This window comes from Gymnogyps californianus, chromosome 1 (genome assembly GCF_018139145.2).
Source record: "Gymnogyps californianus isolate 813 chromosome 1, ASM1813914v2, whole genome shotgun sequence".
Lineage (NCBI taxonomy): Eukaryota > Metazoa > Chordata > Aves > Accipitriformes > Cathartidae > Gymnogyps > Gymnogyps californianus.
In genome coordinates, this window is record NC_059471.1 from 207,149,930 (window position 1) to 207,164,432 (window position 14,503).

The 14,503-nt window shown below is 37.6% G+C and overlaps 1 protein-coding gene across 1 annotated transcript in view; it reads right to left on the reverse strand.

The window, feature by feature from the left end:
- Nucleotides 1–14,503, reverse strand: part of SEMA3C (semaphorin 3C) — a 123,992-nt gene that overhangs the window by 52,864 nt on the left and 56,625 nt on the right. Inside the window, exon 3 of the mRNA XM_050892834.1 lies at nt 2,135–2,295. Coding sequence (XP_050748791.1) covers nt 2,135–2,295 — 161 coding nt within the window. The remainder of the gene's footprint in view (nt 1–2,134; nt 2,296–14,503) is intronic.

A 14,503-nucleotide genomic window follows, 5' to 3' on the forward strand; every position in this document is an offset into this window, starting at 1 on the left:
TTCACTTTTTTGCTCCTACTGAATTTCTAGAAATTGTTCACACTAGAAACAAGAAGACTAAAATATTGAAAGAAGGGTTCTTGTAAAAATTTTTTGGTTTTAACAGTAAAGGTTTGGAATATCTTATGATAAAACCTGCTTAAAATCTTAAGATTTCAGTCTGATTTCTTGATTTCTTTCCAAGATATCTTGCACTACAAACAGTTTTCCGACAAACACCTCGATGTCTCAATGTTTATCTGATCTGTACTCAAACTCTAAAGTTATTGAGCTTCTTCCATTATTTATTTTGATTTTGAAATAGAAAAGACATCCATTAGAAATCTCTCCCTAGAAATTCAGTAGGTGACAGAGTCTGATAACATTTAGCCTCAAGATAACATAAATAATAGCATTAAAAGATCTCTGTGTGTATATATACACATACATATATATGCAGAGAGTTGTAGGTATGTATGCATATGTACATAGGGTTTCTACAGGGGCATAAGATTAGCAAAGTGCATCTGTTATAAAAATAAATAAACAAACAGAAGAACGTGTGGAATTGCAGAGATTAATTCCGAGCCTAATACTGGGTGATCACATTTGCTGTCAGAAAATTTTGTGCGTTTTTGCTTTCTGTTAATTTTTTTTATTCTTGTTTTTCCATGCCTAAACAGACTGTTGAAATACCTCACAGCTTTATACTGCAGAATATATTTAATGCAACAGAGGCCTTCCTATCTAACTGAACTCTGCACAGAATTAAAACCGACCTGCTAAGGGAAGGCTGGAGTGCGCCGTGTGGGAGCACAGCAGCCCAGACAAGTGTGGCCGGATCACCGGTGAGATGGGAATTAGCAAAAAGGTCACACAAGCTATTTCAGATCACAGAAGGCGGCCCCATTTCAGAGGAAGATTCTGTACCATTAGGAGGAGGAAGGACGCATTCACACCATCACACGAGAGGCATTTAATTTAAATGTGTAAGTTAGAGTTAGCCTCCCCGGACTCCCTGCGCAATCAACTCAGGTAGACAGGCATGTCCAGAGGGTGATTCAGAGCAAAGCCTAATTTAACTGTGCTTAATCACCCTCCAGCGGGGCCTCTCTTTCTCTCCTGACACATTAAAAGCCTTGCCTCTTAAGGAAGGCACTTAACTTCGCTGCTGCAAGCTGGATATCTCTGCCCCTCAATACTCCTGAGGTACAGTAATAAAGCCCACAGATTAAAGGATCGGATGAATTTAATAGAACAAGGCCTTTACAGTACACTTTAAGGTAGTGTTGTAGCTGTGATAATCTAAAGATAGGCAAGGCAAAGTCTGTAGAGAGGTAATATCTTAACAGTCAGGCTTCTGGGCACATAAGTACTTCCGCAGGCCACCTATTTTAAAAGCAGAGAAGCTGGATTTGAACTGACTCTGGAGACAAGAGAGGAATCTGTAGAAGTGGTTTAAACATTTGATAATTTGATTATTTTCGTACACAGGCTGCCTACTACAGTTTGGGGAGGTGGGACACAGAGAGTCCTTAGAAAATGACATCTCGATAAGTGAGAAAAGGAGCCAGAAAAGAGGTGATGTCAAGAGGGAGATGCAGGTCATAATGTCCAAAAAACCCCAAACAACAGGCATCTCAGCTGCCCAACTGAAGGGTGAGGGCTGACACAGACATAACAAAAGATTGGAAAATAGTTCAGCGATTAGGCTTCAGAGTACAAAACAAAAATAAATCTAATCGAAGGTTAAAGGCAAGTCTGTCCCTGTTGGTGTTTCCCTATGGCCTGAAAATGATAGGATGTACCTTATTTTTCCTTACAGGTTTCTTTTAAAAGTGCATCTCTGAATTATCTTAAATCTTGGAGAAGAGCAGAAACCATCAACCCATACAAATTTTCCTGATGAGGCCAAGCCATGCTGAATGTCACTTCAAAACAAGTAAACAGGTCAGTTTTTAAACAGTGTTTGAGAAGCAGCCATGCTAATAGCTTGTTTGTCTTGCATCATACATAAAACAAGGACTAACAATTCAATAAGGTGTGGGCCTGGACTTCTGCCTGCTGCAAAATAATGAAATACACTTTTTTTGTCTTAAAAAGAAAGGCATGTCTTAAAGCAACTTTGGATTCTCAAAATAAATCTTGAACTTACACTGAGAGGGTCCTGGCTTATATTGTTAATATTCAAAGACAGAATATGATCTTTGCTGCCCACGTAGATCCGATCCTGATCTTCATCCATTAATAATATCCTGTAATCCAGGGGACTGTGGGATATTCTGTGATATTCGGAGGTCTTAGTTTCTTGCAGCTCTGAAATAGTAAAGACGACAAGTTAGTAAAGTGGTTCAGTTGCCTTTCTCACTTCATAACTGCATTTCTTTCTAAATAAAGGCATCTTTGAACACAAGCAGGGTCAGTAAGAGAAGAAAACCCCTCATCAGACACTTGGTAGTAATGCAATGGTTGAGGTAAAACAAATTTGCCTTTCCCAGTTTGAATGCAATTGTTTTGTACATTAAGTAGTTAGACATATCTCATAAAAACCTGGCATTGCTGTTATTCATTCATCTAATTAATTCTTACTTTAACGGATATGATTATTTACAGCTTTGGCTTTTAAGGAAGATCATATATTAAGTTAATCAATGTGTTCAATACATTGTGAAGTTTATGACAGCAGAAAATCCACAAGATCAATGAAAACTACATAAGAACAGTTTACTTTCTCTTCCTAACAGGGGACTTCACTAAGAATAGGTGTTTATTGTTTTCAAGGTCAAATCTTTTAGTTCTTCATCACCATGCATGGCTTATTTAAAAGAAAAAAAAAATATATTTAGGCAAGCCTAAATGTGTCCATTTGTTCAGTTGTTTCTTTATGGGATTTGGACCAAACTATCAGAACTGTAGAACTAGCTCTATTTTTCCTCATGAAACTTTCTTCAATGAAGTGAAGTGAAAAACATCTTTTGATCTCAGTAGTGCAGGATCAGGCCTGTTACAGGAATAGCACAAGCATCTGCAATGTAAGTATTACTTGCTGCCCTTGAGAAAGCTCAGCCTTCCTGTCTTTGATTGGCCAACATGTTTTGGCCCCCACTCAGATTATTTTTCTTTTCAGTAATAACAGAAGGGATATTTCTCATGAGCTGAGAACGGAAAAATAAAACTTTAATAATCAATTTGTCCTTATTCAAATATTTAACATATAATTATGCTTTCTTACCTCATGAGCATTATTATTGGATTGTGTTCCCTGTGAATCTAAAAGGGTGGCAAATATACAGTACATATGAAAATGAAGCCCTGTTATAATGTTTCTTCATAAATCTGAGAACAGAGTCCACATCCCTTTTGCAAACTGTTTGTCTGGGACAATATGGCTTGTCACTGTTGCTAAAGCCTACCTTTTCCTGAAAGCAAAGTTTTTACTCATTAGTTCCCTATAGAAAACAGTAGATGTCATATCCAAAATTAGTCATCTAAGCCTTTTAGATGACTAGATTAATGTGGGCTAATGATATTTTGGAAAACAAAACTCTCAAAACAAAAATATTTCTGGGTATGTGCTCTGTTCAAAAAAAAAAGTGTGCCTAAAGTATGCACTCTCTGTAAAACATTTATTTAGCTGGAAGCATAATTTTTTCTTTGAAAATTACTTGGAGAACAATTTTTGACAAGCTGTCGACAACATACAGCAAAGGCTGCACTCTTGGGACTTATACCTGTCTACTAGAGATCTAATGATTGAAAGAACACTTATCAGAATATGATTTGCATTGATAAATGTGATATATAACTCCACTTAATTTTTATCATGATTCTTAAATAGTTTCATAGGAAGATGAAAAATATCTTCAGTTACTGAAAGATACGATGTTTTGATTCACTTAGAAGTGTGACAGCTTTCAGGAGCTAAGGGTTGCCTACATGCATTTATTTATGGTAATATTAAAAAAAATAACAAATAATATTTCTATTTCATATGTACCTCAACAAAAGATAAACGTACAATCAAGATTTACAGTCTTCACCTAAAAGCTTAAACTGAAACAGTACTCATTAAATATATATGAAAATTGTCCACACCATTTTCAGAAGTCTTTCTTCAGTGCTTGAAAAATCAATTGCTTTGCTTTATTTAAAAAAATCCTCCCTGTAAGCTTTTAGCTAGGATTTTCAAAGGCACCTGGGAGACTCACCAGCATAGTGCCATTAAAATGCAGTCCCTTTGCCCTCTCTGAAATTCTTAGACTGACCTTTCATAACAAGCCTGAGAAGCTAGCGCTCATCCCTTTTCCTGGTGGCCTTATTAACTTTACTGTAATATTTGGCAGCTGTAAGGAGAAACTGATCCTTCTCATAACTGTATATTTGATACACTAGGAAAGCACAGATAAACTGGGAGAGGCAGCAGTTTCCCGCACAACACTGGGTAAATGTGAGCACAGTGATTGCACAATATAATGCCCCTCCTTATTGCTTCAGTGACTGACAATGATTGACAATGAATAAACCATGACTGACATAAAAGATGATCAAGATCATGATGATTGTTTTTAAGCAATAGACAAAAATAGCAACAGATATTTGATTTCCACAATTTTCACTTATTAAAATCCATTATTTTCCTGGATTTTTAACCTCTGCAATGGTATTATTCTTTCTAAGGCACCTGAAGAGTAATCTGTCTCCATCAAGCTGCTGATGAGGAGAATACTTTATGACATGTCCCTAGACTACGGAAACTCAACGCCATTCATAAGAGGAAGGAAAGTTCTGAAACAAATACTCTCATACAGATTTATTAGTTTTATTTCTTTCAGTGCTGAAGCTTACAGTTTATTAGCCTCTTAGGGCTACTCAAGCAAGTGGGGAGGGAATTTATAACTGATCAAATTTTCTTTTCATTTAACAAAATTTCACAAAATCACCCAAGATAATTTGATTTTTTTAAAGATTTACTATCGCGGTGTTGTTACTTAGAAAGAGCAGTGGCTGGAAAGATGCTGTAACGTCTTCCACATTCCTTTTCATCTCTAAAAGTTTTTGTAAAAAAATGCTGTAAACATTTACTGACCCTCAAAGCAAATTCTATTCCATGCTTTGGGAATTTAACCAAACATTCAAGGCAGTAAACCCTGTATAGAGAATGATGTTGCGGGCAGCTCTCTGTGAATATTAACAATTTTATTTGACAATAAAACAAAGGACTATAATATATTCCATATGCAAATAACTGTCATCCTTAATGATACAAGAATAATCTTTGTTCGCCCTTTTTTCATCAGTCAGTGAATTTAGTTTTGGCTTTCCTCAATGATAAAGCCAATACTCACTTGATCCCTAGTGTTAGAAATCTGATCTTAGAGGACAGGTTATATAGCTCTTGTCCCTTTTAATGAAAAGCAAAAGCTTCAGTGAACTCTCTCCCCAGAAGTATTATTATTATTGAACTGCACATTTTGGAGATCCCAATGACTGGGAGTTTTCTCCGTACAGAGTGTACAGTTTACTGACAACTAGGCAGTTTAACACCTACTCTTTAATTATCCTTCTAATCCACCACAAAAAAAGTTAATGCAAGTATTATTTTGAAAAAAGTTGTGTTCTCGCAGGAGAAACAACAAAATATTTGTGTGATATCTATTAACATCACAAAAGCCTTTGTAACACTCAAAACTCATTGTGTTGGCCAGAACAAAACAAATTACAGCTATCAGAGACTGGAAATCCAGGAAGGTGGAGACATCTCACACAGCCTGTTATACTCAAATTGTCCAACCTGCTTAAGGGTATATGAGCTAGATTCAGTCATCAGGTAGTCCTCTGAACATCTTATTCAATCAGTCAGCGTCAACCTTTCATCACTCCTTAATTCAAATTCACTGGTGTCACAATGCTGAAAACACAGCCTGACTTTCCTAACGTAAGGAATATAATAATCCCTAATATGTAAGATAAGACCCTGATATGAGTGACTTCCTCAGTAGACATCTTATGCTAATATGGATGTTTGATGCATAAGTTAGTGAAACTAATACAATTTTTAGCAGGACCTTCCCAAAATAGGACTATTTCCTATTTGCAGACCCACATAACTACTTGTTACTGAAAAGTTCAATATAATCAAGAAATATCTTTACCTTGCAGAGTTTGCTAAGCTACAGCCATGGTATGCAAGCATCCCCAGCCCAAGTTCAAAGCACTGAGTTTATCCACTGATAAGCTGTGGATAAACTACGATATGTGAGAGGGTGCACAGAGTCGTCTCTGCACTATACCATCCCTGGGTTTCCAGCCTGGCAGGGCTTCTTTGAGCAAATCTAGGATGCTCTGTCAAACTTTTAATTTAGGATCCCCTGTGGTAAAGAACAAGAAATAATATGTTTTCCTTCTCTTTCCTCCTGCCATAAGGATTCGGTCTCAGAAGGTTGTTTATGGGGAAGTTCAGAGCATAAGCAGAGATTTGGTGTATGTGCCTCAAAAAAAGCAGGGAGTAAAGCACAGCAATCAGTTTCACGCGCAGCACCACAGTGAAGGGGACAAATACAGCTTTCCAGAAAGATGGGCTACATCTCCCCAGGGAACCTCTGCTGCCCAAATTGGCATGGATTTTATGTAGCCTTAGTGATTTGGAAGTCAGCAATACAATGCTGTTTTATTTTATTCCCTCATGGGGTATGGGGTGCACAAACGACAGGCCTTGTGTACATCTAGCAGCAGGCTTGACAACATTAGCTTCTAGTTAAGGAGGCTGTAAGACTCTCTTAAGCCTCATTAAGCCTTCAGTTTGTGCCAACAAATATGCCAGCCCATGCCAAATGTGAAACTGCAATGTAAAATCTCACCACCTAGGAACTGGAATGAAACCAATTTTCTTTTTTTTTTTTTTTTTTTACCTAGAAATAAATATTTAAATAGAATGATGTTTTTGCTTACAACATCAAATGGAAATGGCACCCTTTTACACACAGGTCACTTTTGAACAGGTGAAAAAGTAATTTGCACATATAAATTTAGAGACAGGCTGTACATAATGTTGCTGGCATTGAAAGGACTGGTTATATATTTTAAAAATGTGAGTGGAATCAGAGGTATCTGCAAAGTCACAAAAATTCATTTCAAAAAATGCTTCAGCCAGAAGAAAAGCTCTGTTTTATTTTAGTTTAAATGTCTTCCTTTCTACTTTGTATTGACTAACTTCTCTATTTTGTACCTTATTAGTAGAAATGACTGGAAAAGATCTAGTTAAAAGGTATCAGGTTTTTGTAAGAAGCTAATAATTTTAACTATTGTTTTCTTGGCCTTATTTCTGTTTTTCTAGTGTAAAGACACGGAAGAAATAAATGTATTGTTTTTATAGTTTATATAGTACCTGTGGAAAAAGTATGCTATTTATAATACTGCTTTTCAACTCTGTGAGGATACAATGTGACTATTTGTTTACTTTTATGTATGGAAAGAGAACAAGGAAAGCCTGAATATTTCCTTGCAAAACTTCAGAACAAGTCACCTTTGCACTGTCGATATTCCTTTTCTTTGAAGAAATCTGTATTGATTCCTTCTACTTAAGGGGGTGAGGAAAGAGAGCTCTTAAAGCATTTTGCCACTGCTCATGCAGTGTTCAAACTAAAGCCCAACCCTCAGCCAGCTCTCAAGTGAAGCTGATTATAAATGGGTCCGCAGTCATTTGGCCAAAGAGCCATAAGCAGCCAGATGTGCTACTAGTCAGTCCCTTGAGTGCCTTAACCACACGGGGCCCAAAAAGCTCAGGTGGACCTTTGACCTTTTCTTTATCTCTTTATCTCTTCTTCACGCATGAGAAGTCTTTGCACTTTTTTTTTAATGCTGTTAGAATGAAATTTGGCTTTTTGTATAAGGAGTTAATAGGTTTGTAAGGACTGGAAATCACAGATGTGCACACTTGCTAGCTTCTGAATCTGTCTGAAAGGGTTTTAATTACATTTTTATTAAAAAAAAAAAAGTGAGAGGGGAGAAAATAGATTTACAAGCGCTCATAAAATCACAGGCTAACTAATTAACAAGATCACTTGGAGGATAGGGAGGGAGTTCAGACAGTACAGGCTGAAACAGGAGCCCTCTTTGCCCAAAGCTAAAATGTATAATTTGCTAGCAGGAAACTTAATTGCTGTATTTGGAATGAGAGTAAATAACACGGAAATGTCAATGATATCTAAATATGATCTGGTTTACATATACACCTTGAATACTTGTTGGTATATTTGCTAAATGAGTTGAAAATGGATTTTAAACATTACTGGATTGAGATAGTGCAGTCTTTTATAAATAGAAATAATAGCACCAAGGCGAAGTCTTTGGACAATCAGGCCCAGAGGTAGCTCTAGCATGTCTGAAGAACAATCTGTCACCTTGAGCAGCTCAACATACACATTAGGAGCAGTAAAACACTCAATAGCTCTTTGTGAAGGGGACCATGTGTTGATAGGAAAAGACATACCAGTTAATAGTTGACCTTAAGCAGAGTGTTCACATATGTCAGTAGATGAGTCTTTTTTTTACAATTCACAAGACACACAGACATCCTAAAATCCTGGTAACTCATAGACTTTAAAAAGATCACAATGGAGTATTAACTGGCTTTTGATGTTGGGGCTTTTTAAAAGTTGTACTGAAAGGGGAATCACTCATGACAGAGTGCTGTTCTATTAAAACTATCAAAAACTATCAGAGAATTTTTCATCTTTGATTGGCTACTTTGAGGAATGAAGAAGGAAGGGCAGATACACTGAGGTGTGGGCAGCTGTCAGTTTTGTGCAGGAGGAATGTGCTTTCTAAGCAAAGGCAAACACATGACGAGAGAAAGTCACTTACTTGTGCGTGGCAAAATGTATTAGCATGGCTCTGTGGCACATTCATCAACCCAACGTACCCCACAAGGTTAAGTGCATTTTTATTGAAGCTTTACATTATGAAGAACAGACACTATTAAAGTGCTGATTTTTTTTGACTTACACAGATATTGTCATGATGAAATCCTACCACATTCCACAATACAAGCCCCACTCTGAAACAAAGAGGAAAAATGTCAACTCTTTCCAAACTGCAGTTGCATAGCTATTGCAAGTCTTGTCAAATATTCCAGTATTGAGATTCCCTCATTGAGAATTATGCAAGACCACCCACACCCTCCAGCCAGCCAGTCTCGCTAGGCTGTAGACACTTCTTGGCATAATTTTCAGATTATTCCTCCACCTACCTCACCGTAAGTCTGGAATAACTCCTCTGAAGTCTGTATAGGCATTTCAATAAAAACATTGAAAAGTGGGCTTCTTATTTTTTAATAAGTAGTGTGCAGTTATAATTTTACCGGTCATCAACTTTATCCCTTTACATAACTGCAATTTGCGGGTTTTATTTCAGAAGATGTCACAAATACTGCCACTCTACAGAACTTCCCAGAAGAAGATATCTGATTTTTGAAATATTACCTTGCTCATTTCTGCCGATTATTAACCTGTCCAGGCTTTATTCTCATTTTTGGTCCCAAAACCAAAGAGACAACTTTGGCAAGTGTGGAGAGCCGTAAAGACAGGCCAGCTGGGTTTAAGATGATTACTGCAGCTGAGTTAGCCATGTCAGATGGGAGCTGGTCTTCTCCATGTCTTGTGTATAAAGAGCTTCTGTAGAACAGCTCTGCTGTGTGCAAACTCTCTCCAAGAGTTGTAGGTTGCATACTTCAAAGTCTGCACATGTGTTTACAGAGTTTACCCTTTTGTTTCTTTCCAAAAGACATGGAAAGGGTCCTTGCCACATTGCCTAAGGCTGCACAAGCTCAACCCGTCTCACCCACTAGCCTGGTTGCACACAGTGGCTTTGCCATTGGCGCTCGAGATGGTTTTGTTTTCCAGATGCAGGAGTGAGAAGCTTTCGGTTGCCAAGTATGACATTATTTTTGAGATGGAGCAAGAAAAAAAGCCGCACCCATGGGGAAGTCAGACAAATTCCACATTATTTTACTTCTAAACGAACGGAGGAACGGCTGTGCTTCCTCCTGCCATGCTTAGTCACACAGAGAAATGTTCCAAGTAGCTATCAGACTAACTGGCCAGCTGAAGCCCTGACTGTATGCAGACACCAAAACTCTTTGATCCAAATTTAAAGAAAGATATGAGAAACAGAAAAGTGAATTATTGTAATTGTCGGTCTGAAAAATGAATTAAAACTGAAGCTAGCACTATTCTCCAAGTCAGAACTGGGCAACATCATGAGACTTGTGAGCTGTTCTCCCAATTCATTCATCTCCATCCCATTTGCCACTAGTGGGTTGATCGCTGGGAGGAGAACGAGGTCTAAGTGGACTTCTCATTAGTTTTGCATCTCATTCAGGCTGTTATTTTTGTGATAAAAGCAAACCTTTTTAGGCTTAGGTTTGAGTACCTGACTATTTACTCCCTGCAAACTGATGTGGCAGATGATGTCAGCTGGGATGGTTTTGAATATTGGGGAGGGAGAGAGAGGAGCAGGGAGAGTGTAAGTAAGGTTGAGTGAAAGGTAGGTTGTTTTACTGCTAGAATTGTCTTTCTTTGCAAGTTTACCTTTCTGTTTCAGTGTAAGAGTGTACTTTGCAGGTTTACTGAGGTAGCCTGTGAAGTGAAGACATAATTTGCCGTTTGCAAAATTCACAGAGGCAGCTACTCCCCAAATGTGCAGTTTTGAGGTGTTAATACATTTTCATTGACGTACCGACAACTGTGCCTCTGAATTGTAGTGAAGAACTATCAAATGTTGCAAAATAATCAACATCTTAAATGATGAAAATATGATAGTAGTCTCTTAACTTTTCTGACCGAAAAAGCTCTTCACATCAACTCACATGCACAGTCTTTCTTTTTCTCTCTAAGCATATTGTCGCTAAGCTGCAGAATTACTCTCGTTGCCAGAGCTAATAAAAACTCATTGAGAAAACACAGCTCAACCACTGAAATATTTCATTATGGTTTCTGTAATAAAGTAAGAACCCACTTCACTGTGGTGAGGCAGAGGAACAGTTTTCATTATATTCCTTTCTCTCCTTCAAAGAGCAACCTCCCCAGAGATTCAGCCAATCTCTGTATATCTAGGATTGGCATTACTGCCTTGCTGCAGTAATCCTTGCCTTTATTGATGTTACCAACTTGAGCTGCAATTTTAGCCATGCCACTTCATTCACAGATCTCCTTAAAATATATTGGTCCTTTCTTCAACAGTCACTTCTCACCCCTACTCTGCATAAAAAAGGGCAACTTACTATATGCAGGCTTGGTTACAGTTTCCTTATTATTATTATCATTTTAATCAAATTAGGATTAGCTATCATCAGGCAAACATCAGGCATAAAGAGATCAAGCTAAATCCCAAGTGCTTAGCTTTTATTCATTCTTCAGTAAAATAATGTAAAATTTACTCAGCTATGAGCTGAAGAAGGCTTGGACGGCAGTAGTTCAGATTCAAAAGAATTTCATTAATAAATTCATTTCAATGAACTGGTGAATTAAAGGGTGGTATTTTTAGACACAGACAATTCTGAATACAGAGGGATGCTCGTAAAAGAAGCCAAGTTGTCTATAGCAAAAATAAGGAAACAGGTAGGTATGTGGGATGGTGGGTATCACATTCAACTAGGTAAACTACTGCTTCCTTTTTTAGTGTGTTTTCTTGTTTCCTATTCGTATCAGTATGTCAGTCAATGGTAAGCATATACGTGGTGTCTACACGCTCTTGTCTGCATATCAGATAATCAACTCTATATACCAATTCTAGAAAGTTAGCAAGCTCTGCTTTACATCTGGGAAGAATAAAAGAAACACTTATTCTTGCTCCACTACGTGAGGAAAAAAAGCAGCTGGAGGTCAACAAATGGCATCCCCCCTTCAGTGAACCTTCAATGAACCCCTAGTCCAACAGTGATGCCAGAAGGGTCATTATATTGGAGATAATGAACTTTATCGAAAGAGACAGCCACACTCGATTCCACAGTTCTTTCACAACTGTATTTATCCAAATCTCCTCTTGATATTTCCACTTCTAGAATAGAAATATTAGAATAGTAGAATACTTCTCCACAATATTCTTCATTCCTTTTCCTATATTTCTTTGTTGTTCTGTGTGGTTAAATTACCCCTTGTAGCCTAATTTGGGCTCTTCAATTAGATTTGATTTTGCATCCAAGAGGCCACCCAGCCTTTCGCATTGACAGGAAGCAAGCTGCTTTCTGGACGTGGGTGTTTGGGATGCCTCCTGAAGCCAAGGAAAGTTTGGTTTGTGAGAAGACCAAAGGTCAAGCCTATCCTTAAATATTTTCCTGTTGTTTTTTCCCTTGAAATACATATTTCTGGTATATTAAATGCATTCACTCCCATCAGAGGAATAGCCATGTGGTTTCATCAGATTGCACATTAAGATTTTTTTTTTTTTCCAAATTACTGTAATGCTACAACCTGCTTCACTGGACAGAGTTTGGCCATGTGCCCCAGAGGACTTCAGAGGTTGGACACAACTGGCAATTATTAATTTCATCATCAGTGTTCACTGTCTGTGTTGCTGAACACCTAGGATAGCTATGACTACTTTCAATATTAAATTAATTAAGACTTAGGGTTTTTTTTAATGTCAACAAAACCCAGAATACTTCCAAGCATGTGTGCAGTGAAAATTATTTTATTTAAGCTTACTTTATTTCTGTATGGATTTGGAAGCTGGAAGTGGATTTGTCATGTTAGGTGTCACTTATGAGATGTGGCTGTCCCTACTGCTGGCTCAGTGGGAGTAGGAGTGCTGTGCTCAAGCCCCAGGGAGACGTGTTCAGTGGGTAGCATGCTTGCTGTTTAAACACACAGAACGTAACCGTATTTCACTCTTTTTCGCACCATGAAGACTGACACAAAGAGTGAATTTAGGAGCACATTCCAGAGCTGCATGCTACCATCAATCTTGAAGTGATCACCAGCTGGTATTTGGGTGCACAATAAAAGTCATGTTTAGTGGGCTGAGCATAGCCTGGTGGATTAGAGTCCACTCAACTCTAAATCCTATTCTGCTGGTATTTTGCTTTTTGACTTAAGACATGTCACATAAACTCTCTGAGTTACATATGTAAAGTGGAGGTAACAGTTTGGTATTTATTTGACTGGGTTGTTTTTGTGTTGTACTTGGTAATGTACAAAAAAGCCTTTCAAATTAAAATGAAATAGCTGGAGGAAGTTATTTCAAGTGTGTTTCACATGCAAAAAGAGAGATTTGTTTGTTTGTTTGTTTTAAGTCCAGACTCTTCAGACTTAATAAGCTCAGCCAAATCTCTGGTTTGGATTTAAGAGATAACTTTTATGCTTTTCTGTTTAGATTTCATCTGAACGGGAAGCCATTTAAATAAATAAGCCTTCTGCAGTCACTCACTCCGTGTTTAAACTAGACTTGCCGTATTTATTCGGCAGGACGACCATTTAGTATTTGGCCAAAAGAAGGAAAAAAAGTATAATAATTCCCCCTCTTGCATTTCCACAGATATAAAAAAAATTTAGATAAAACCTACTTGTTTATATTCAACTCTCAGTTATGAAACATCTCATGAATACAACACCACCGCCTTTAGATAATGGTAGGCTCTAACAGAAGTGAGCTATTACTTTATTTGGATGTGCTGAACATCAGCAAAGAGAAAAAGGAAGATAAATCATTGCTTCCAGGTAAAAGGCAGAAAAGTCAGGAAGAATAGCTTACTCTGATGAAGTACTACATTGACCTCTTACAGGTTCAGCATAGAAACAGCAGGTTCAAGGAAGGAAGGACTCGAACAGCAATCCAAAACTGAAGGGTATTTAGATTCCCGACAGATTAAAATTGGCATACTGCAGGTATAGGATAGGAAGTGGTAGTGGACAGTATGGGATAGAAATCAACCACAGTAAACCACTTCTCTCTGTAGCAAACTACTAACTGTAGGAGAGGATGATGCAAGTGCCCTCAGTATGTAACTCTGTGTCCTTGATCCTGAAACAAAATAAAAATTGCGCTAATTTTAAAGGCAAAATTCATATATTGTGTCCTTTGTATATGCCCTGTACTCACATTTTGGAAGCACAAGCAAAATAACATGGCTATTCATTTAAAGCATAATGTACAAATATCTAGAACAAAGGAGATTTGTTTCATGATCAGAACAGGGAACTATAAGTCAGAACTCCTGGGCACTTGCTCTCTGACCTTGAACAAATCTCTCACCCTCCATTTATGTCAGTTTAACCATCTGCTATATGTTTATAACAACACTTACCTGTCTTTCAGAATTACTATCAAGTTCAGCTAATGTATGTTTGCTAAAAAAAACAAATGAAAGGCATTTTTATGTTCAAGGTATTATGCTAATTCATGTTCCTGCTAAACATTTAGGCTTATTGCATACTACATTTAAATCACTCCATTTTACAGGTACACATGCTTTAGTGTTTCCATGTCGTATAAAGTAATGCTGCTTAATGCAGAAGCCATTTCAGCTCCA